Here is a 21750-nt window from a genome sequence, read left to right on the forward strand (position 1 = left end):
TACTGCCTCCCTTGTAGTTTTTAAAAAGTCAGCCCTTGCACAAGTTTGTGTCATTTGCTCTCTTTGTTGGTGGGCGCTTGACCACTTTGTACATAAGCTTCCTCCTGTGGTCACAGTGAGACACTCTCCCGTGAGTGGGTTTGCTGTTGGTCCAGCGGCCCCTCACGGAGGGCCCCCATCCCGGGCGCGGAGGGAAGCTGTGCGTGCCTCTGCCTCCGTGGTGTGCGGGTGTCCCCGGGCTGCCTGCGTGACCTGGTCCTGCTCCCCCCTCAGGTCATCACCAACCTGGTGAAGATGCTGAAGTCCAGGGACACACGGAGGAACTTCTGCCCCCCCAATCACTGGCTGTCAGAGCAAGAGGATATTAAAGCAGATAAGGTATTCCTGGAAGATCTCTTACATATTCTTCATTAAACTTACTTTTTCAGTTTGTATATTTTCTGAGAAGAATAAATCTTTTGAAGTTGTTTATTTTGTAATTAATATTAACAGTAAACTTGTTGCTGACTCTCAGATCACATAAGAGAACGCATAACAGTATCACTGGCTTACACATGCATCTTACATTTGTTGTTAATCCTAATTTGCTTTAAACCACAAAGTGTATTGGTGTGTAATGGTTTTTTTTGGGGGGGGGGGTTGAAAAACTTTTTCTTTTATTGTATCAATATATTTTTAGTATTAACACTTAAAAGAGATGGAACTTATTTATGATTTTCTAAAGGGACAGAGACAAATGTGAATATTACTAAGATCTAGATGTAAAGTAAATTCAGTAGTGTAACATATTCTGAAATAATGAAAATAACATTACCAAAGGACTCGGAGTGTTTTCATTTTTGTTTGTCAGGAAAACACATGACTGGATTCATCTTAGAATCTTGGGGCTGGGGGCAGAGAGTGACTAGGTATAGAAGAAGCATAACTACAGAAATGTTAAAGAAAAGAAACATCAGGAGTGTTTTAGAAGCATTGCTTTGTCCGCATGCATGCTGCATCTTTGCATTAAGCGTGTGGCGCCCAGCCCTGCCCACGGCCCAGGCTGAGGAGCTGCGGCTGGTCCTGTAGCAGTGAGGGCCTCGGGCCCGTGGGCGTTTCTGACCGGGTCAGATGGAGGGGATCTGCGAGACAGTGGGTTAATACTCTACCAGCCTTATTTGGCTACTCATTCACACAACTTCTTTTAATCATGAGAACATGAATATTTGATAATGGTAATAAACTGGTAGTTTTTAAGGGTGATATGGCTTCTTTGTGAAGCGATCATTTTGTGGTGATTCACTATGTCCAGATATTACATGTTGTTGATTAGAGCAAGTAGAGAGTTCCCTGGAGTGTATTTAGGAAGCATAACTGCAGTGTGAAAGTGTAGAGGGTGGCCCGCGTAGGGGAGAGAGCGTGGGAAGGTCCTCTGGGAAGGCGCGGGTGGGACTGAGGTCGGGCAGGCGCTGAGCAGGCTGTGGCCCCACAGGTCACCCAGCTCTACGTCCCGGCGTCCAGGAGTGCGTGGCGGTTCCGGCGGATGGGGAGGATTGGGCCGCTGCGGTCCACACTGGACGGTGAGTGCTCTACGGGCTCCCGGCCTGTGGTTTCTGACCTCGGTCGTCGCGGGAGAGCGCCTCGTGCCCAGGTGGCCAGCCCCACCCCGCCCTTGGCAGCCTCAGTAGTACCCCCTGCCTCACAGAGCGCAGCCCCGAGTCTGGAGGGGATGGGCGGCCTCACAGGGCGTTCTCTGCTTGCAGTAGGTCTGGAGTCCCCGCCGCTGTCCGTGTCCGAGGAGAGGCAGCTTGCCATCCTGACCCAGCTGCCCTTTGTGGTTCCGTTTGAGGAGCGGGTGAAGGTATGCAGTTGGTTCTGTGCTGATTGACTCAGCGGGCTCAGTCTTTAAAAGTAACACCAGTGGGAAATTTTCTAAAGCTGGCTAGTGCCTGTGATTAAGTAGTATGTTTTCTCACTAGATGTAGTAGTTGACCATGGTTTATAAAAGCATAACTGAACTAAATACCTGTTGAAGGATGTTTTGTTTGTATTCACCAACTTAGCAAGTTTCTGAAAACTGCCACACTTCACTGCTTACCAAACAGCTTCAAGAGGGTGTTTTTAGGCCTGCCCACTCTTCTCACAGGGTGAACATTTAACACTGTTGAGATTTCTTCATTAAAACACACACATTAACACAACATTGTAAATCAACTATATTCCAGTAAAAAGTAACAAAAAAGAAACCCCACACACGCTTGCAAACTCATACACACATGGTGTTCCGTAACTCCTGAGCACCCTCTACTGGACTTTTAGCGTAAAACCTATTCCTGGGGTTTTCTCACCCTGGGGATCGCCCTACTGATGCCAGCAGCATCAGTGCACCGCTTCTCACAGCCGCCCTGTGAATCCTGCTCCACCTGGAGTTGTATAGAATCCTGCTCCACCTGGAGTTGTATAGAAATCTCCAGAAGGAAGTAACGAAAATGTGCCATAGCAGGGGATTTTAAAAATTCGTTGTCAAGTGGGGAAAAGGAGCAATATTACGTAAATACTGCACATTTATTGATAAGGTATAGCATCAGTATTTGGTATCTTGGCCTTTAAAACTTGTCTCGGGATTTATGCATATAAAGAAGTTAAGGTTTATTTAATAGTTTTCCTTTTGGTTGCTTGTGTTTATGACGAAATGTCTGTTGTTTTCAAGTAACCTTATAGTTTCTCCTCTGTTAGATCTTTCAAAGGTTGATTTATGCAGATAAGCAGGAAGTTCAAGGAGATGGTCCATTTCTGGATGGAATTAATGTCACAATAAGAAGGAATTATATTTATGAAGATGCTTATGACAAGCTTTCCCCTGAAAATGGTATGTATCATTCTCTCTGTGTGTGTTCATATGGCAGGGGGAGGCTGGGGTGATAGGAGAGGCTGATCGTTACAAAAATTGGTGTTGACCTTCTTATTCTGTGATGACTGTGTAAAACAAACGTAGTGCATCAGATTTGGGGGAGTGTCTGTTATCAGATAATAATTCTAAGGTCGGCAAATGCTTACTGCTACAGAAGCCTTTCAGATGTTGTTTTTGTTGTTTCTTTTCTTAAGAAACTCTTCCTGCCCCCAAATATCTGTCTTTAAAATTTAGTTGACAAGCTTTAATTATAAAAATGTTGGAGAGACACATACAGACTGTATTTTGTTTATAACAGTCTATGTAAATATTATAAAATGTAAGCCAAGTTAAATATAGTAAATACCATTGCAATCCAAATTTCTTGATAAAAACGTGAGTGTGCTTCAGTGACACTTCTGTTAGATAAAAGAGAATTATGTTAATTTGGACAGCGTTTAGAGGTGAATGACACATTTTTGTCTTATGTTAATCTTTGGCGGTCAGTGCTAACAGTTTTAGTGTTATTAATTTAGTTATTAATAATTCTAACTTCGGAATTTGGTATCCATGCTATCACATGAAATCAGTGTTACATCAGTGCAGGTGACGGGAGGCTGCCAGATGTGGGATACCAACTGCCTGTTCTTCTGGGGCAGCAGTTTAATTTTCTTCCAGAAAAGCAGAGCCTCTTATTTTGAATACTTTCTCTCTTCTCAGATATAAAGCTACTTTTGTCATTTTGTAGGAACAGTAGAGGAAGGCTGACATCACTTGTTCCCTTACTGTGTTCTTGATTTTGTGTGCAAAATTTTTGTTTTTCGCGTAACTTAGTTTTGTTACATAGTCTGTGCCGTGGCCCTCTAAGGTCAAGTGCCGCAGACTGAATGCGCCACTGCACAGGTTACCCTCACCTGGGAGGTCATGTCTTCAAAGCTTTTTGTGTAAGTGAGACAACAGTCAGATACCCTGATTCCTAGTCTGACATATTTTGGGGAAGAAGCACAAGTTCTCCCTCCTTTGGGGCCTGCAGTCCCTCACAGATGAGTTACGTAGTCGTCGTCTTATTGCGTGTCACTGTGCTGGCAGTCCTGTCTCTGTGTCTCCCGCTTCACTGAGGGCCTCGTGCTCTGAGCCAGGGTCCCCACAGCTAGCGCTCAGTAGATGTTTGTTGAATTTGTGCTTGAAAACAAGAAAAACAAGCTGTAACAGAGAGTTCAATTGGCCACGATTGGCAGAGGGTTCAGGGAAGAGCCGGGTATGCTTGATGCTGGGGGCTTCCTGAGGCGCACCACGTGAGGCAGGACTTGGGAACCAGGAGCCCAGTGCCACGCGAGGGGTCCCAGGGGAGGGCGTGGCTGTTCACGGCAGACCCGCTTCTGCGCTTGGTGGACCTGGGCTTCCGGCAGGGGCTCGAGTATCTGAGCTCTTCCGCCAAAATGAGAACACGTGCTTAGCAACACCTTTCAGTTAACTCTAAAACCATTTCATGGAGGGTACGACATTACTGCTCAGTGACACCAGCCCCGGGTTTCTGATGAGTCCTTCGTTAGGACTGAGAGTCACTCAGAACCACTTGAGAGGCACTCAGAAGTTGGTCCTGCTCCAGCTCCTCAGTTGTGCGTGCTGACAGTCTCATGGAGATTAAAGAATTTGGAAAAATCATATAATATCTATATTATAATGCTTTAAATCTTTAAAGTATTCTTTAAGTCTGACCTTACTAATAAGTTTTAAACCATATATTAAAATTTTTCATATTTTGCTATGCAGATTGTAAAATTAAATATCATCTCAGTATGTTTAATTTACTTACGGAAAATTGAAGTGCTTTGTTGCCTGGTCATTTACATCTAATCAATTAACATGATTTTTCCATATATCATCTAGTCACTGACAAATAGTGGCCATTTCTTATGGGCTCTCATATCGTCTCAGAACAGTCTTCTGAGTTGTGGGTCTCGCCTCTTTTGACAAGCGAGCTGATGTGTGGAGCTCAGAGCAGCTGCGTGGTCTCTCTCGCAGTTGGGAGCTCGGTGAGCAGGGTGACACATGCGTTTGTCTGTGTGGACTGTGGGCAGGGAGCGTGCCTGCCCTGGGAGTCCCATGGCTCTGAGAGGGCGGTGGAGCTGGCGCCTCCCATCACGGCAAGCTCCGTGTGGTCCGCTGTGCGGGGCGAGGCGGCTGCAGCCATGCTGGACTCGGTTCCTGAGAGTGCGCTCATGCTCCCCCGCGTGTTGGTTTTATTTTGTTTAGTGGGCAAGATTTGTTACCTTGTTTTTCTGAAGAAGAATTGATAATAGGGTAAAATCAAAGTCCAGTTGACCCTTGAACAATGCAGGTTTGAACTTCGCAGGTCCACTTAGGCAGATTTTTTTTTTTTCCAAGAAATACATTGCCAAACTTTTTAGAGATTTGTGACAATTTCAAAACACTGGTAGATAAAACTACTCAGTCTAGAACACTGAAAAAATTAAGAACTGTTTGTCATGAATGCACGAAATATATGTAGATGCTAGTATGTTGTATCATTTGTTGCCAAAATTATGCACAAATTTATTATAAAAAGTTAAAATGTGTCAAAACTGATGGAAACACTCAGAACATGTGTGGGGCCCCCAGCAGCTGGGAGAAGTGGAAACAAGCCTGCAGGTGCGGTGGGGAATTGGAGCCGTGGGAACCCCCTGTCTGTCTGCAGTCCGCTCTGACGATTCCGGGGCCGCCACTGGTTGCTCCCGCCCGGAGCTCAGTGTGGTCATACGCTGACCCCTAAACTCCGCCTGAGCACGCCCCCTGCGGCAAATGGGATCCAGTGAGAAGTGCCCGTTGCACTTCCCTGTGTTTTCGTCATGGCTAGTGCAGTCCCGTGAGTGTTGCTCATGGCGCTGGGCGCACTCCTGGGGCGCAGGGAAGAGGCAGGACGCTCCTGGAAGATGTCCAGCTGTCTGGTCTGTGTCCGCAGCTGTGGGGACCACCCCTGCAAGACAGGGAATGCAGTGAGGACCACTGCCAAGGAGAAGAGATTTGTGAAGGTGTGGCGGCAGCTACACACAGGCACAGAAGCTTTGCACTTCTTGTGACATCCCTTTTTATCTCGCATTGGAAGTGTGTTCAGGATTGCCATAAGAAAGGCATTTCTACAGACACGATTTGAGAAAAAGTGAAGTCCATATGTATAATAACGTTTTTTCTTCTATGCGTTCTTTTACTAATTCTGTTTAATTTCCAGTGACATTGATGTAATTAAAAATTACTAAGCAATTGTGATGTGTTATTTTCATAATATTTTAAGTTTACATATTTTATTTATACAAAATTCAGATACGTTTTTAGTTAATTTACTTTTTCTGAAAAATTTTCAAGCTCAAAGTATATCCATATGTTTTGTTAAAGCTTTACTTTATCTTGGGTTTAGTTGCTAAGTCGTGTCCAACTCTTGCGATCCCATGGACTGTAGCCTGCCAGGCTCCTCTGTCCATGGGATTCTCCAGGCAAGGATACTGGAGTGGGTTACCATTTCCTTCTGCAACGTTTATCTTACATACCTTAAAATTTACTTTCTCTTACTAGTCGTAAAGAAGAAAAAAAAAATTTAGTAACCCTGTTGCTTTAAAAATTGTCAAGAGTTTTCAAGAGAGCCTTAAAATTGTGAAGAGAACCCTAAAATTTGCTTCTAGTTTGTTCAAAATTGCATATTATGCTGCTCTTTCATACCTTATATGACAGCATGCAGCAAAAGGAAGGTGACAGAGCCGGAACGGAAGAGCTGAACGCCAGGGAAGCATGACTTTATGAGTGTAGAAAGCAGTCTGGCTTTACAGCTGCCGTGAGGACGGAGAAGCAGCGCTTGGCCCTCACGGGCAGCAGAGTGCTCCCCGTGCCGTCGGGACGGTCACTGAGCAGAAGGGACCGCTGCCTGGACAGATTTCCAGCCGGACAGCGGTGCCTGTTCTGGGAAAGACCGCCAGAAAGGGCAGTTTCTAGGGCAGGTCCTCTGCGCGAGCGCTTGAGTTTGTGGTCAGTCTCTAAAGCTGCTCACCCCCAGCAGTCCATCCTTTGGTGAGATGGTGGGAGGGCCAGAACCCGAGAGCCCTTTTTCTGTATTTTTCTGTCAATGCCTGGTCCTTACCATCAGGAAGCACCTGGTGGTTCAGAACGGCCTTCATGGGGGCTCTGACCTCAGGCAGTGCCCGTGGCCACCAGACCCCATGAAAGGACAGGAAGGTCTGCTGGCTCAGAGAGCACGTTTCTAATGGAACCTCTAGGCTGGGGCCACGGGGACCTTCCAGGCTCTGTATGCACGGTTTTCCAAGGAAAGGCTCACCAGCAACGTGTCAGAGACCCCGACAGAGAGAGCGTCACGTGAGCTTGGGAGGCCCACAGCCTTGAAGATGCCATCCTTGCTGGAGAGAGGGCTGAGAACGCCCCCAGGTCAGGGGCAACACATTCCTGCTGGGGAGACGTCCGGACGCGTCATGTGATTTCACAGGACTTGTGGCTGAGCCAGTCAGGGAAGGCATGGTGGGGGGTGGGGACAGGCGTGGGGGGCCTTGGAGCAGGACGCGGGCAGCCGGAGGACGCCACATGAGGGGAGCTCCCGGGGGACGACTGGGTGGGGACCACAGCCTCCGGCCCAGACCTGACGACATCGAAGAGGCGCCAGGGAGGCGGCAGAGTTGGGGCACACACGGCAGACCCCCAGGCAGCGCGCTGTGGTCATCGAGGACGGCTGCTGACCTGCGTCACACCGTGGGTCTTCTGGGATACGGGCGCCGAGACTACAGCGAACAGTGGGCGCGGGGTCGGTGCTGTACGGACGTGGGTGCAGGGAAGAGCGCGGGCGCCAGGGCAGGAGCTGCGATGTGTCTCCATCACGTGAGGCCGAATGGGCCTGCCCGTCCTGCCCCTCCACCTCCCGCCTCGGCCACCCTGGGCAGCAAGACTGCCCCTCTGCCCGCTCCTCCCCCGCCCCCAGCCCAGTGAGCCTGAAGACCGGAGGGGGCAGGCTTCTGTAATGACCCACCTCCACCTCACGGTGAAGAATCGTCACGCCGCCCAGTAACACATTCGCTGCTGTGAATGTGAGCGTCTTCCTGTGAAAACCCGGTGTCTTTGTCTGTGAAGACACATAGACTTCAGTGTCTTCATCGCCCTCCTCCTCGTCACCCGAGCATTCATCCTGCAGACCATCATGAGCAGGACTTGCAAGGAAGTGGACAGCCTGTGCTTTCAGAAGCATGGAGTGAGTGATGCTGACCATAAAATTATTGCCGTGTTAGCTTTCTTCCTGTTTTATGACTTGGCCTTCAGAGAGTTATATTACCAAACACTATGCCTCTCTCGCTCATGATTGAGGAAACTGCTAATCACCTTATCATCACAGGTAAGGGATGTTTGAAACATGGAGCGGTGGTACCAGCCCTGAATGACGAACAGGACTGTAACAGTGCGCACTGTAAGCATTCCTCGGCATTCGATCCTTCGTGTACAGGCTAGACTGCTGTATAGCGTGTTCCTGATGCTTCATCAGCCGTGCCTGGGTCATTACACCCCTAAACAAATAGGAATTTCTTTTCCGCATTATTGTTCAGTCACTAAGTTGTGTCTGACTCTTTGTGACCCCATGGACTGCAGCACGCCAGGCTTCCCTGTCCCTCAGTATCTCCTAGACTTTGCTCTTCCCTGGTGGCTCAGATGATAAAGAATCTGCCTGCACTGGTTTTTTTACCCAGGGTTTGATGCCTGGGTCAGGACGATCCCCTGGTGGAGGGCAACCCACTCTAGTACTTGCCTGGAGAATTCCATGGATGAGGAGCCTAGGACACTACAGCCCATAGGGTCGCAAGGAGCTGGACACGACTGAGCAGCTAACACTCCTTCATGTTTTTCCATGTTTGGTATCAGGTGTTAGTGAGACACACAGCGTCTTCCGTGTTGTGTGTCGTATAAGACCGTGTTGTCGCGGGTAGTGACAGCCCGCTGGTTGTTCCTGAAAGCAGATGGTGTACACCTGAGGTGGCAGTAAACAAGTACAGTGCTGTGAATGTATTCTCTCTTGCTTTTGACTTTTGTAAGAACAGTTTTCCTTTTCCTCAGTTACTTCCTTGTAAGAGTACAGTATGTAACTCGTACACCATATGAAACGTGCTGATTGACTGTTTGTGTTAATCAGTAAGAGAGGCAAAAGTTACACGTGGATTCTCAACTGTGTGGACCCCTGACTCCTGAATTGTTCAAGGGTCAATTTATAAGGGCCCCCCCAGTCTTACTCCACACGTGGGTGCTTTTAATTTGTCTTTTGAATCAAGAAGTGGCAAGAAGACTAGATTTGATTCTGTAAATATTGTGTTGTTGTGTCTTGTTGTTAACAGAAGTGCGCTTCGGGGAGCCACAGACCCTTAGTTCTAGCCAGAACTGCGAGGTGGCTTCTGTGGAGTCTCTTCCCCCGCCTGGACTGTCATTGCCAAGATTTGAGACAGCAGTTAACGTGTGTACCTTGGTTGAGTGTTTCCCAGTTACAGAACGTTTATTTACACTTAGAACTTTCAAAATCTAATGCTGCTAGCTGTTGACATTCAGTTCAAGAAATATTGTATATGATGAATGCTTATAGTTCATCCTTAAAGCTGAGTATTGAGATGATAGATGTAAAGGTTGTGTTGCATCCATAGTTTACCTGCTTAGAATTCTCTCTGAGAATGAATGTGTTTGGTAATTGTATTGCTCAAAATAGATGCAAATAGCATGTCTGTGGAATTCAGTCATCAGTGAAAAGTTCTTCATTTGAGTAAAGTTAGATTTTAAATAGTGTGTGTTAAATTACAGCCCTGCCCTTGACACTGTTTACTCCACGTCCTTGGATAAATAATTCACCGTCCCTGTCCTTGGTTTCGTCACAAGAGAATGGGCTGTTCTTACCGGAGACTGTTGGAGTGTTGCAGTGGTTACTCTGTGTGTGCGGTCCCTGGCGGGGACTCCTGCCCAAGGTGGGACTCAGAGGTGGCTGCTCCTTAGGGGGCGCGAGCGGACGTGAGAGGACGCGGCCCCCTGACTAGGTGCAGGCGCAGCGCTCGTCCCGCCTGGCGGGGCAGGTGGCCCTCACGCAGGCGCGGTCAGGCACAGACTCACGCCCCAGGTCCTGGGGCCTTGACGCTGACACTTGCGCATCGCGCTGTTGGGGTTCAGTGGACCCTGTGCTGGCGAAACTCCTTTCCAGGCTCTCTCCTGGAGGTCCCCGGGCGCTCTGAGAGGCCTTGGGTCGGACGCGTGTGAGCAACTGCACGCTGCCTGAGAGGTGGCCGTGGTGCAGACCTGCAGCCGGGCTTCCGCGCCCACCCCTTCTGTGCCGCCTGGGGGACGCCAGCGGGAAACGATGCAGGACGCGTCAGTTACGCGGTCAGACCTGCCTCCTCAGGGGTTAAGCCGGACGGGACCTTTCTGACTTGTGGAGTTGTCTTTCATGGCCCGTGTCTTGAAGCCCATACTGAAAACTGTTGCATTCATTGCAAGTGAGTCTGGGGCCTGGTGTTCCTACTTCTGCGAGCTGTCCTTATGAGGACTGTGTACAGGTGTGTCTCACATGTCAGGTAGACTTCAGCTTTGCAGCTTTTTAAAAAAATTGAATCTTGTGGTACATTATATAACCAAAACTTTTGCCCGTTTTTCAGCCAAATATTGTTTTAAATGATGATGTAGCTTCTGGCGTTCTGACTCTGTCACTCACTTCTTTCAGAATGTCTGTGTGATGCTAACTTCAGTGGCTTCTTTGTCTGTCTCTTTGCCTTCCTCGGTGACTTTCTGTTCCCATGTTATCCTTAGATCCTAACTCTGCCTGCTCCCCTCCTAGTGTTTGAGTCTGTTACTGTGGGGGGGTTTCATATACTCTCCTGATCACCCCCTCCTGCCCCTGCCCGCTCCACTTTTGGTCAGAGTGGAGGAGTCCGAGGGAAGCCCTGGTCAGCCTAGCTCATTGTCTCAATGTTGTTGGTTTTTTTTAAGCCTTGCTTTAAAATAGTTTTAATATTCTTGCTCCCCTTCCCTAACTTCCTGTAATACCAACTTATTTTATTGCTTTTTAAAAAGATATTTTCTCCTCGCCCCACCCCCCTTTTTTAACAGAGCCTGACTTGAAAAAGCGGATCCGTGTGCACTTACTGAATGCGCACGGCCTGGACGAAGCCGGCATTGACGGTGGTGGTATTTTCAGAGAGTTTCTAAATGAACTACTGAAGTCAGGGTTTAACCCCAACCAGGGGTTCTTTAAGACCACTAACGAAGGGCTTCTGTACCCCAACCCAGCCGCTCAGATGCTTGTGGGCGATGCCTTTGCCAGACATTACTACTTCCTGGGCAGGATGCTTGGAAAGGTAATGTAAACTCGACGTGAACGTGGGTCTCTGACTGTGGGGTGCTGACTGTGTGTGTTTCTGTGTGGCTGCTGTCTGTTTCCTTGAGGATCTGTGTTCAGAATGGCTTACGTAATTTTGATGAACCTTGAATAGTGGTTTCTTTTATGGCTACATTACACGCACACGTACATTAAAAATTACTCGTGTAGGAGAAGGGGGAGGGGCCAGGGGGGTAACCCGGGCGGCTACAGTGGCAGCGGAGAAAAATTTTAGAAAATTTACGTGTGTAGAGAACAGAGAGCACAGCTCTGCACCGTAATTACCTGCTTGCACAGGTAGCGTAGATACTTTAACTGTTCACAGTTGCTCTTGTTGATAACTAGCATTAAAAGTGATTCTTCTAAAGTTCTATGAAGTGTTCAAAGTGCTGTGAGACAGAAGGCCGTAGTTCCTCAGCGTAAGTTAAATGTTTATGTTATATGCCGTTTCTTTTGACGTTTGGCCCCTTAAGGACACTGCAGTAACCAGAATGTAATGGTGTGCACGTCTTGGCAAACACAGCTTACTTACCCTTTGTTGTAGACGAAAGGGAAATTTAACTGTATAACCTGGTGGAGGCTTCCTGTTTAGCGATGCAACTCTGAAAGCACACGTTCCCATTGAAGTCGGGAGCAGGACAGTCGTCATCACTGAGCTCGCCCAGCCCTGGCTCGGTCTGTCCAGGCTGCTGCAGCAGGGTGCTACAATCCGGGCAGCCTACACAGATTGGCTTCTCACAGCCCGGGGCCGGCCTCTGGGTCAGGGCAGCACGTGTCCTGTTTGGCGCAGCCCCCACCCTGGGCCCTAACCGGAGCCTGTGTCCTCACACGGTGCAAGGGCCCAGGGAGCCCCGTGGGGCTTCTCTGTAAGGGCGCTAACAGTGTTCCTGAGAGCCGCACCCTCGTGACCTAAGCACCAGCGGCCGCCTCTCCCAGCACTGTCACGTGGTGCGGTTGGGGGAAGTCAGACTGCGGCGGAGCCTGCAGATGTGCCAGGCCTAGCCCACAGGTGTGCAGTTTCTGTGTGGTTCTTTTACTTCTGTCTGAGATGATAGAGAGGAATGCCTGATGTTTAATCGCTGTCCACCACCTTTTTAGAAACAGACTGGATTGTAACACAGGGACAGGAATCAGTTCATCTTCTGAAGGTCAAAGGAGTGACCAGAGGCAACTCTGAAACTCAGGGCAGCAGACTATAGCCCCTGACCAAGCCTACCCCCTGTTTCATTGTTTAAGAAACGAACAAGGCTCTCCTGCGATCTGGCTGAACTGGCTGCTTTCCCCGTGGTGGGAGCAGGTGGGCAGTTTCCCTGGGGTCTGTGCTCTGGGGCCCATTCCCTCCCCAGTCCATCAGCCGGCAGCCCAGACGCAACGGCCAGGGTCTCTGTGGCGGGAAGCTGTCCCCCCGGGCCGTGGCTGTGCAGCCTCTGTCCTCAGCAAGTGCTGCGGTGACAGGTGTGCTGGTTTTAGGGAGGCCCTGTGGAAGCCTGAGGACAGTGGTCTCCAGAGGCGGGGACAGCAACCCAGCCCTGGCGCTGGTGCCCGGGTTCCTGGAGACGCGTGTGAGGATGGAAAAGTGATACTGGATTCGTGAGCACACTTTTGTGTCCCGGGTGGTTTTTTTTTTACTTGTCATGTTTTTTTATTGAGATAGAATTTGCCAGCCATGCAGCTCACCCAGTTGAAAAGCACATATGAGCAGCTTCAGTGCATTCACGGAGTTGCACGGCCATCACAAGTTTAGGACATTTTCATCACCTGTATTAACTCCTTCCCCTTCCCCCCAAAGAAAATCTAGGCAGACGCCGGTCGACTTTCTGTCCTTTTTCTGCTCTCAATAAGTCTACCATTTGTCTCCTGTTGGTGTTCTTCTGCACGTGTCCTGTGAAGTGTATGCCTCTATGATCGGCTCCTTTCCCCATTTTCAAGGGCCGTTCAGGTTGTGATATGTCAGGACTGTGTTCCTGTTATTGCCAAGTGGTCCTCGGTCCTGTGACAACCACGTTATGTAACCGTCCTTCAGTCGTGGACCTGAAGGTTGTTCTGGGTGATGTTTTTAGGGGGCAGCATGATAGAAATGAGTTCTTCAGGTGCTTACAGGGGAGTGGGTGGGAGGGTTAAGGTCGATCGTGTCGGCCTATCAGCAGGCCTGGCCCCCAAGGGATGAGAGAGGTTCTGGGGAAGAACGGTGGGTGGGTGGGTGGGTGGATTGGTGTTCCCAGGTGGGGTGGCCGTCTTTGGTGAAGTGACCGTGGATGCAGAACCAGATGGGGAGGTGGTGGTTTGGGATCCTGGGAGACGCTCAGGATCAGAAGCAGAAGCTGCGCCCTCCGGGGATGAGCGGTGGGCTGCCCTGGGCTGGCACGGGCTCTGCCCCGTGGGGTCTTTCTGGCATCGTGGCGCGGAGCAGGCCTGGGGCGGGGCCGGGCGCTGTGCGGTTAGACGAGGTGAGGGGCGGGGCGATGTGAGGGGCGGGGCCGCTGGGGCGTCACAGCGCGGGAGGCCGCGGAGGAGGGGTCTCCGTCTGGAGGAGGCTGAGCGGTGCGGGCAAGGCCGCTGTGGGCTTAGGGAGGTGGGCGCAGGGAGGGCACGGTTCTCCTGGCGGCGGGACACACAGCCTGGGGGACAGACCAAACGGGAGCCCTGTGCGAGGATCCGTGTCCAAGGGTGGTGACCCAGTAGCTTTGTCATCCTTAAGTAATTTAGAGACTAGTGTTGCGATATAATTTTCTATAAAAGTTAATCAGAACTGTAGTAAATTTCAACTTTAGCATTAAATTCCTGCGTGGAGCGCATCTGTGGTCTGTTCCGTGCGGTCCAGGTTGTCTTCAGCAGACCTCCGCTCTCCCCCTGGAGTTCCGTGGACGGAGTGGCCCGTTTGAGAAGCACCCTAATTAAAAATCAGGGCCTGCAGAGCAGACCATGCTCTTGTGACTTATTTGAAGTAACTGTTTTTGAAGTACAGTTCACATTCCATGAAATTCTGCCTTAAAAAGGAGTACAATTCAGTGATTTCTAGTATGTTCACTGAGGTGTGCAGCCATCGCCGCTAAGATTTCAGAACAACATAGTGAAAAAGGAAACCTCGTGTTCATTAACAATTATTCTCCTTCTGCTCCAGTCCTACCAGTCCTGGGCCACCACTAACCTACTTTTTGTCTCTGTGGTTTGCCTGTTCTAGACTTTTCATGTGAACGGAATCACACAACAGGTGGCCATTCAGGACTGGCTTATTTGCCTTGGCGTAATGTTTTCAGGGTTCCTCCGCGTGGTATCAGATTATCAGTGCTTCATTCCTTTCTTGTCTGAGTAGTATGTCCTTGTGTGAGGAAATACCAGGTTATCAGTTCATTATCTCATGGAGGTTCAGGTTGTTTCCACTCTTGGCTCTTATGAGTAATTCTGCTGTGAACATTCATGTACAAGGTTTTGTGTGGACATTGTTTGCGTGTTCTGTTGCGTGTAGATAGATGTCTGGCCGTCCTGGCACTCTTGCTGACAGTCAGTTGACCACACCTGTGAGGGTTTGTTTCTACTCTGTTCCGTTCCTCTCTGTGTCCAGCCTTCTGCCAGTGTGACCCTGTTGTGATTGCGTGGGGGGGTTTGTGTGTGCACACTGACGACAGAGGTGATGGAGCCCCAGACCTAACGAAGCAGAGACTGAGTCCTAGTTATAAAACCGTGCCCCTTAGTCGCATCTCTTTGAGATTCATCATTACAGGCCCGGTTATGATTTATTTGTTCAGATTCCGAACGTTGCTGTTTCAATAACCAACATTAAGTGTTCTTCAGCATTAGTGATGGGCTTCCACTTGACCGTTTGGACAGGAAGTTTTCCTCAGGCTCACCCATTTCAGTGGCAGGTTTCAGGCAGTGACCTGATGTTTAGGTTCCTTAGCATGAGTTTCAGACAGATCACTTTCCTACCATAGTTCATTTAAGGCACAGTGTATTGCTCCCGCCTGGAGCCATGCGTGGTTCTGGGATCAGCGCGCAGACCACCTCCCCTATCCACAGCCCCTCTCCACCCCGCCTCAGCTCCCTCCCAGGGATGGTTTCAAAACTCATTGCCCAAAAATCTGAAGTGATGTGCTGTCATTGTTTCTATGAAGATGAGCCTTGATTTTGCTAGGCTAACCTGAAAAGCGCCCTAAATGCTGTGGTTCTCATACCATGCAATGCCAGACAGCAGAGTGATTTCATGTGCATGAATTAAGTCTTACTACAATTCTGTGTGCTTTTCCTTCCTGAATGTGAGACTTGTCCCGTCTTGATCAGCAGGCGGTCCTGGCTGGCTGGAGCTTTGAGGTCCAACACTCGACCGCTCTCTGTGTCTGCATAGTGATGCTGCTCACGCGTGTGTGTGTCTGCATAGTGACACTGCTCACGTGTGTGTGTCTGCATACTGACGCTGCTCACGTGCGTGTGTGTCTGCATAGTGACACTGCTCACGTGCGTGTGTGTCTGCATAGTGACGCTGCTCACATGTGTCTGTGTCTGCATAGTGATGCTGCTCACGTGTGTGTCTGCATAGTGACGCTGCTCACATGTGTGTGTGTCTGCATAGTGACGCTGCTCACGTGTGTGTGTGTCTGCATAGTGACACTGCTCACGTGTGTGTCTGCATAGTGACGCTGCTCACATGTGTCTGTGTCTGCATAGTGACGCTGCTCACGTGTGTGTCTGCATAGTGACGCTGCTCACGTGCATGTGTGTCTGCATAGTGACGCTGCTCACGTGTGTGTCTGCATAGTGACGCTGCTCACGTGTGTGTCTGCATAGTGACGCTGCTCACGTGCGTGTGTCTGCATAGTGACACTGCTCATGTGTGTCTGTGTCTGCATTGTGACGCTGCTCACGTGTGTGTCTGCATACTGACGCTGCTCACGTGCATGTGTGTCTGCATAGTGACGCTGCTCACGTGTGTGTCTGCATAGTGACGCTGCTCACATGTGTCTGTGTCTGCATTGTGACGCTGCTCACGTGTGTGTCTGCATAGTGACACTGCTCACGTGCATGTGTGTCTGCATAGTGACGCTGCTCACGTGTGTGTCTGCATAGTGACGCTGCTCACGTGTGTGTCTGCATAGTGACGCTGCTCACGTGCGTGTGTCTGCATAGTGACACTGCTCATGTGTGTCTGTGTCTGCATTGTGACGCTGCTCACGTGTGTGTCTGCATACTGACGCTGCTCACGTGCATGTGTGTCTGTGTCTGCATTGTGACGCTGCTCACGTGTGTGTCTGCATAGTGACGCTGCTCACGTGTGTGTCTGCATAGTGACGCTGCTCACGTGCGTGTGTCTGCATAGTGACACTGCTCATGTGTGTCTGTGTCTGCATTGTGACGCTGCTCACGTGTGTGTCTGCATACTGACGCTGCTCACGTGCATGTGTGTCTGCATAGTGACACTGCTCACGTGTGTCTGTGTCTGCATTGTGACGCTGCTCACGTGTGTGTCTGCATAGTGACGCTGCTCACGTGCATGTGTGTCTGCATAGTGACGCTGCTCACGTGTGTGTCTGCATTGTGATGCTGCTCACGTGCATGTGTGTCTGCATAGTGACGCTGCTCACGTGTGTGTCTGCATTGTGACGCTGCTCACGTGCGTGTGTCTGCATAGTGACGCTGCTCATGTGTGTCTGTGTCTGCATTGTGACGCTGCTCACGTGTGTGTCTGCATAGTGACGCTGCTCACGTGCATGTGTGTCTGCATAGTGACGCTGCTCACGTGCGTGTGTCTGCATAGTGACGCTGCTCATGTGTGTCTGTGTCTGCATAGTGACGCTGCTCACGTGTGTGTCTGCATAGTGACGCTGCTCACGTGCATGTGTGTCTGCATAGTGATGCTGCTCACGTGTGTGTGTCTGCATAGTGGCACGTGTGTGTGCACGTGTGCGTAGTGGCACTATTCACGTGTGTGTGCGTGTGCACATAGTGACGCTGCTCACGTGTGTGTGTCTGCATAGTGATGCTCACGTGTGTGTCTACATAGTGACGCTGCTCACGTGCGTGTGTGTCTGCATAGTGACGCTGCTCACGTGCGTGTGTCTGCATAGTGACGCTGCTCACGTGCGTGTGTCTGCATAGTGACACTGCTCACGTGTGTGTGTGTCTGCATAGTGATGCTGCTCACGTGCGTGTGTCTGCATAGTGGCACGTGTGTGTGCACGCGTGCATAGTGGCACTATTCATGTGTGTGTGCGTGTGTCTGCATAGTGATGCTGCTCACGTGTGTGTGTCTGCATAGTGGCACGTGTGTGTGCACGCGTGCATAGTGACGCTGCTCACGTGTGTGTGTGTGTGTCTGCATAGTGACGCTGCTCACGTGTGTGTGTCTGCATAGTGATGCTGCTCACATGTGTGTGTCTGCATAGTGGCACGTGTGTGCACGCGTGCATAGCAGCACTGTTCACATGTGTGTGTGTCTGCATAGTGATGCTGCTCACGTGTGTGTGTCTGCATAGTGACACTGCTCACGTGTGTGTGTGTCTGCATAGTGATGCTGCTCCGTGTGTGTGTGTCTGCATAGTGGCACGTGTGTGTGCACGCGTGCATAGCAGCACTGTTCACGTGTGTGTGCGCGTGCGCATCTGCATAGTGATGTTGCTCACGCGCGCACACGGGCATAGTGGTGCTATGCTACTTGTGTGGGAGCCGCCCTGAGGACACATCTGCTGTGAAGGTGCAGAACCAAAAGGGAGCAGACCCTCTTACTCCTATGTTCCAAATGTATCAGCTCTGTAAACCAGATTCAGGTCCTAAAGATGAAGTGTGTATAAATTCTGTCTTAATAAAGATCTTGAAATAATAAAGTTTAGACAAAAGCAAGAACAAAACTATAGTTGTTTGAAAATGGTATTTAATTTAGTTTCTCATTTTACAGATTTTACTTGTATAATTTTCTGCAAGGGAACTGCTGAGGGAGCACTAGTTTCTAAAACATATCTGACTATAAATGGTTAAATTTGTACCAACATGTTAAAAATTGTCCAGATCTAAGTGAGTGTAGTAGTATAGAACTAATAGTGTGGTATCTGAACATTAAATCTTTAAGAGAAGAAAACTGTCTATTGATTGATTATGATATTTATTGGGTCATAATGTATTTAAATTTTCTTTAATGCATATGTTAGTGATTGTTTACTGTGATGAAGTGCAGTGAGGTCCTCGGGAGCACTCCTGCATAGGAAGAATTACCTCATGTCACTGGTCACTTCTCGCTGAAAGTTCCATTAGCAGATGATTCCTGCTCTGGTGTGGGTTGTGATTGCATTTTATCGCCTGTAAATCAGACTCTGGACAGGGAATAAATAAACAGTTCAAGGATGTGGTAATGTCATCTTGAACTTTTTTAAACAGATAGAAGCACCTATGTCCATTTAAGCCAATTAAGTTCAGAATATTTATTGGAGGAAATCTTTTATCATATTTGTATTCTACTTGGAAATTTTTTTTCCCTTGCTTTGGAATATTGATATTATTGGAACAGAATGCCTATAAATCAGGTTGTTTGATAATATCTTGGTCATATATTTCAAATTTTTAATTAACAGATGGTAAAACTTCAACATAGTTTATAATTTTGTATTTGAGTGGAATTCAGTCTACACTTAATGAATCATAGAGTGTAGTATTGGCAGTTAACAGTTTATCCTGAGATTTTTGAGAGTTGGGAAAATTTATTTTTGTATTCATTAGAATCCTTTTATAGAATGCTCACTGAATTTGCTGAGGCTTTGAAACTGTCGGCTGAGGTGAATACTTACTAGCATTTATGTTACTTTGGTCCTTAAATGACAAAGCTTCTGTTTTATAATATCTTGTTTAGAGCTCTTCAACTCAATAAGGGTCAGCATAGTTGAGCTGCTTCATCTGATTGAGCTCTGAAGTTAATGTATCTTTCCCTTAGGTTTTTTAAAGCATATCATTCAGCAAATAGTTGATCATTCTGTGCTAAGCACAAGTCTTCCAATCAAGACTTGCATGTTGAGACTCACTAATGTTAAGACTCTTTTTATTTAGAGGTCATCGGATTTGAGAAGCAGGCTTTCTCTGAATCTCCCAGTTAATTAACCACAGGGATGATTCACCATGCGTTTCCTATTGTTGACATTCAACTCTTTTGAGAAACAGAAAAATCAAAGATCATAATTAACAAATATGTAAAACTTATAATTTAAAAGTGATTACTTATATGACCCTATCCCTTCGGAGAACTGTACTGCTTTTATAGCATTCGACTCACAATTTATATTCTTTTCCATTAAAAGCAACGCGTTCCCAAATCTGGAGATTATCTCTCTTCCTAGTTAAGGTCATAGTTTTCTATGCAAGTTTGTTTCTTCAAAATTAAGCATGAAGTTAAAATGGTCTTATTGTACAGTAAAAATGGCCAGTGTATGCCAGAATTCAGTTGACTTCAGTACCTAAAAGTATTATTGAAGTTTTAGCTATTCTGAGATATTCACCAGAATTCTTTCTGCCCCTGCATAAGTAGATTTTGCTTTCCATTTGAGATATCCTTTGTCACATTTTAAAAAACTTCTCTTTATTTAAAAAAAAAATACTTTTTTGGCTGTGCTGGTCTGCAAGGACTCCCCAGTTGGGGCGGGTGGGGGCCCCTCCGGCGGCCGTGTGTGGGCCTCTCCCGGCAGTGGCTTCTCTGGCTGTGGACAGGCTCTAGGGCGTCAGTAGTGTCCTGGCTCCGGAGCGCAGGCTGAGCGGTTCCAGTGCGTGGACTTCCTTCTCACACTTTTAGGCCCTCCTACACACTAGTTTAACAGGGGTCAGTGTTACACTAGGGCTGTTTTTCTTTTTCTAAGTCATGCTAGATTCTCACCGGGAAAATTAGGAGCACCGACTTCTGCTGGTGCTGCTTAAAGTGTACTGCATGTCTTTCCTTGGGCTTTATTTGTGCAATAAGGACAGTAATTATCTAAAAAATAGATAAAATCAGCCCATTTAAATCTTTCTACACATTTCAGTAGTCGCTTTTGGATCTTCCTGGTGGTCCAGTGTTCCCAATGCAGGGGGCCTGGGTTCGATCCCTGGTCAGAAAACTAGACCCCACGTATCACAGCAAAGACCCAGCACAGCCAAATAAATACATTTTAAAGATAAATGAATAGTCATTGTGAAAAGTGAGCCAGGTGAAGATGTGTGTTGCTGCTGCTGTTCCTCGAATCGGGGTAACTTCTCTGGGAGGCGGCAGGGGGCTGCTGAGCTCCTCCGTGAGTGAAACAGACCAGGCAGGGTCTCCTGGTTCCACCGCCGGGGTCAGAGAGACGAGGTCAGCAGGCCTCCTGGCCTCTGCTGGTGTGGGTGGCCACAGGCAGCAGGAACTCAGGCAGAGCACCGTCAGAGGTGCCCCGGGGCTGGGCGGCTCACCCAGAGGTGCGTGTGGCTACAGAAAAGGCGTCCCGAGAGTTCTGGGCTGGGGGTGCAGGAGGTGAGGCAGTGACAGCCCAGAGCTCACGGTTTCTGCTGGTGGGGGGCAGGGGCGGTGGGTGAAATGTTCAAAACTCAGTTGGAGGGTGACGGCCGCTCAGCTGTGTGAATATATCAGTACTGACTTCTCGTGAGTGGAAATGGGACGTGACTTTTCTATCACCTGGTGGGCAGAGCAGCCTCGGAGGAGCCTGAGCCAGGAGGAGCGGCCAGGAGTGGGCACTTGCTGTGCAGTGGCTGTGCACCCAGGTGGGTTTCCCGATGCCCAGTGAGAGGACCGACTTGGAGGCGTGACCTCTTGTCTCCCACCCACCGAGCATCCTCAGAGCTTTTCAGAAGTGAACGGACTGTTTTCAGAAATAAAGCTGTCAAATCCTCAGTGCAGATTACCAGTTGCAATGACTGAGTAAGTCTCTCCTTGGCTTCCAGGGCTGGTGGGACGCCTTGTCCTCCTAGGTGGTGAGGGGGCAGGGAAGACCCAACACATAGCACGCCCTCCTCACTGAGCGTCAGGCAGCCGTGTAGACAGAGCTAAAGGAGTAAGCAGTTAGGATTTGAAGCGAATCTCCATGTGTGTAATTTTGACAACCTGAAATGTCTCAAAAGAGAATAAATGGTTTTTTGCAAACCAGTCTGTGAGTGCAGAATTCCATCCCGCCAATAGAGGTCCCCACACACAGCGGGCACTCACTCTGCGCTCAGTGACTGGGCACCATCAGTGCGTTTGCGGTGCGCTTGCTCACGGCCAGGAGCACCCCCCGCCCTGCAGGAGCCTCATCCTGAGAGTCCGCAGTAGCCCAGCCAGAGAGCACGGCTTTCAACTCGCCGTTATTTCTTCTGAGACACAACTGCTAAATTAAATAGCATATTAGTATCAGCTTACATCCTTATTTTACATATCTTTAATTTTGTAGACTCCAAGGTTAGCTTGATCTAAAATAATTAAAATTATTATCTCCTTGTTCAATTAGAGTGGCCTTGAAACAGGACATCTCTGATATAGTTTTTAGATTAAGTTATAAATGTTCACTTTAGAACTACCTGA

General features: G+C 48.6%; 1 protein-coding gene across 3 annotated transcripts in view; it reads left to right on the plus strand.

Annotated features, from left to right (window-relative positions):
* UBE3C (ubiquitin protein ligase E3C) overlaps positions 1-21750 on the plus strand; it is a 124746-nt gene that overhangs the window by 79479 nt on the left and 23517 nt on the right. For 2 of the 3 annotated variants that reach the window (XM_065939603.1, XM_065939600.1), the window contains exons 14-18: positions 274-378; positions 1472-1559; positions 1743-1840; positions 2716-2848; positions 10988-11235. In XM_065939603.1, the coding sequence (XP_065795675.1) occupies positions 274-378; positions 1472-1559; positions 1743-1840; positions 2716-2848; positions 10988-11235 (672 nt within the window). The remainder of the gene's footprint in view (positions 1-273; positions 379-1471; positions 1560-1742; positions 1841-2715; positions 2849-10987; positions 11236-21750) is intronic. The other variant, XM_065939602.1, reaches the window with a different exon arrangement.

This window comes from Muntiacus reevesi, chromosome 6 (genome assembly GCF_963930625.1).
Source record: "Muntiacus reevesi chromosome 6, mMunRee1.1, whole genome shotgun sequence".
NCBI classification, from domain to species: Eukaryota; Metazoa; Chordata; class Mammalia; order Artiodactyla; family Cervidae; genus Muntiacus; species Muntiacus reevesi.